At 24.4% G+C, this 2,291-nt stretch overlaps 1 protein-coding gene across 1 annotated transcript; it reads left to right on the top strand.

The window, feature by feature from the left end:
• Positions 1-328: 328 nt before the first annotated feature.
• LOAG_13987 (hypothetical protein) lies at positions 329-2,050 on the top strand (the record flags this gene model as incomplete). The annotated part of the gene is made up of 4 exons (XM_003149491.1): positions 329-421; positions 1,420-1,527; positions 1,643-1,798; positions 1,910-2,050. 4 exons carry the CDS (start codon positions 329-331, stop codon positions 2,048-2,050), a joined length of 498 nt encoding a protein of 165 aa, XP_003149539.1.
• Between the last annotated feature and the right edge of the window lie 241 nt (positions 2,051-2,291).

Below are 2,291 nucleotides of genomic sequence, written 5' to 3'. Positions count from 1 at the left end.
TTTTAAAAAGACATTTTTTCTTTCTCATCTTATTATTTAGAATTCATCTCATTAAATGAGTGACTTTCACCTTTGAAAGTTTTGTTTCTTTTTTTTTTTCTTCTCTCTCTCTCTCTCTTTCTCCCTCCCTTTTTTCTCTCTCGATGAACATTAAACTTTAAAAGAATGTTTGTCTTCTTTTTTCATTTCTATTAAATACTTGTCACTTTTTAACTTTTCATTTCTTATTTATTTATTTGTTTTTTTTTTCTTTTTGCTTATTTCCTTTTTATTACATCAATGATTTCTATCTTTTGCCAGAATTCCGTATAACATTCAGGAAAAATGGATGGTAAATAGTGGTATGCATTTTGTTCATCCGATGGATATTATTACTATGGAAGAAGAAACCGATGATGATGGATCTGAGATTCCATTTAATGTTAGAATCTAACGCTATTTTAACTCATTTACTAATTTATCATTCATTATCACATTAAATTAAATTATCATCAGTTAATTCTCTCATTCATATCAAATAGTGATAATTCATGCATGTTAAACATTTTAAAATTTAATTTAAAATTTTTATCAAAATTATAAAAAACCTTTCCTGTCTTTTATTCTCATTTATCACCTTTACTTTTTTTTCCCCTTTTTTTTTTTCTCTATTCTCAAATTCTTTGCTACAAAAAATAATAATTGCTTCCATTAAGCTTTTAATTAAGCTCTAAACATATTTTTGATACTTCAGCTATAATATTAATTTGGCCAATTGCAATGGTATTTTGCAATTGATAGTAAATTATAGCTTAGATATACTTGTAATATTTGTATTAGAAATTGTATTAATTAATGAAATTTCATTAGTTAGCTGCTTTAATTTGGAAGCATTTTTCAATATTCATGCTTTACGTTTTTTTTTTTACTTAACATGTAATTCATTTCGGTTAAGAAATGAAACAATGATGAAATTTCAAACTATCATAGGGAGAGTGTGTAGTTTAAAATTTGCAAATTCCCTGATTTTCAAGAATTAAACAGATCAAATTTTTTAAAAGAAATTTTAAAACTGTTTGAAAAAAAAAACAAAAAAAAAAAACATATTATTGGAACAAGCTGATACGATAAAATAATATGCAATGCGTATTATCTCTTCTTGATCAAAATTATTAATTAATCAAAAATTCTTAGAAATAAGCTGAAATTTTAATTCTAAAAATTTTTTTACTAAATGAGCTAAATATTTAGTTTTTTTTTTCATATTTTGTGCAGTTTCTTCCTTTTTTTTTTTCTTATATTTTCTGGAGTTTATATCATTTTGTTGTAAATTTTTTAATCATCTCTACCTCTACAAATTTTCCCTATTCCAAAATTTTTATCAGTTTGTCAATAAATTGTTGTTTATTTATTAAATGGTTCTTTTTTTTTAATTTTCAGCTTGAAGCTCAGGGACCCTTCTTGAATTTTGCTGACCTCAAAACACGCCCCGCTCATTTGGCCGCTTTTATCAACTATCTCTTAACAAATGCCAATCCAAGCAGTGTAGTATGATTTTTTTTATCACTTTCTTTGATTATTTTTTAAAAATAACAAAAATTTCAACTTTATTTTTAGCTTGATTTTTCCATAATCATTCATTTATAAAACGATTTAATTTCAGTTTTTTCATCTGATAACAGATGCTTATCAGAATTCAAATGCTCTTCCAAAAGATTTACGAAAATGGGCCTATGAAATCTTTTCTACCTTTTTGATACCAAATTCTCCGCTTTCATGGGATAATATTGATCAGTCATTGATTCAAAGCATTGATAAGGTTTATTTCATTTTCTTTCTTTTTTTTTGTTTTTAATTAAATAATTTTCGAATTTTTTTTTAACTGAATATTTCAATGTTTGTAAATTGATTTAATTTCGATTTTGTTTAGATATTAGCAGCAACAATACAAGCAACAGATAATGATTTGGATCAATTGATAAAAATATTTAGTGCAGCACGAAAGAAATCACTCGATGATATCAATGAACATTTGGCTGATTTTCGTCAAAAACTTCTAATAGGTTATTGATTTTTCTTTCTTTTTTTTTTTGATACAATGTAATTTTAGTAAATATTAACTTTTTGTTTTTTTTCCCTCAAAAAAGTGTCATATATTTTTGAAAAAAAAAAAGGATATTAGGATGATTTTTAACTTTCATTTTTTTTTTAAAAGTTTGCAATAAATACTCAAAAATACAAATTCATAACGTTCAATATATGGATGAATTGCTGAATTTATTATTCCATCGAGACTTTCGCCTATCATTGTT

Source organism: Loa loa, assembly GCF_000183805.2.
Source record: "Loa loa unplaced genomic scaffold supercont3.827, whole genome shotgun sequence".
Classification (NCBI taxonomy): Eukaryota; Metazoa; Nematoda; class Chromadorea; order Rhabditida; family Onchocercidae; genus Loa; species Loa loa.
This window is presented reverse-complemented; position numbering and strand designations above follow the sequence as displayed.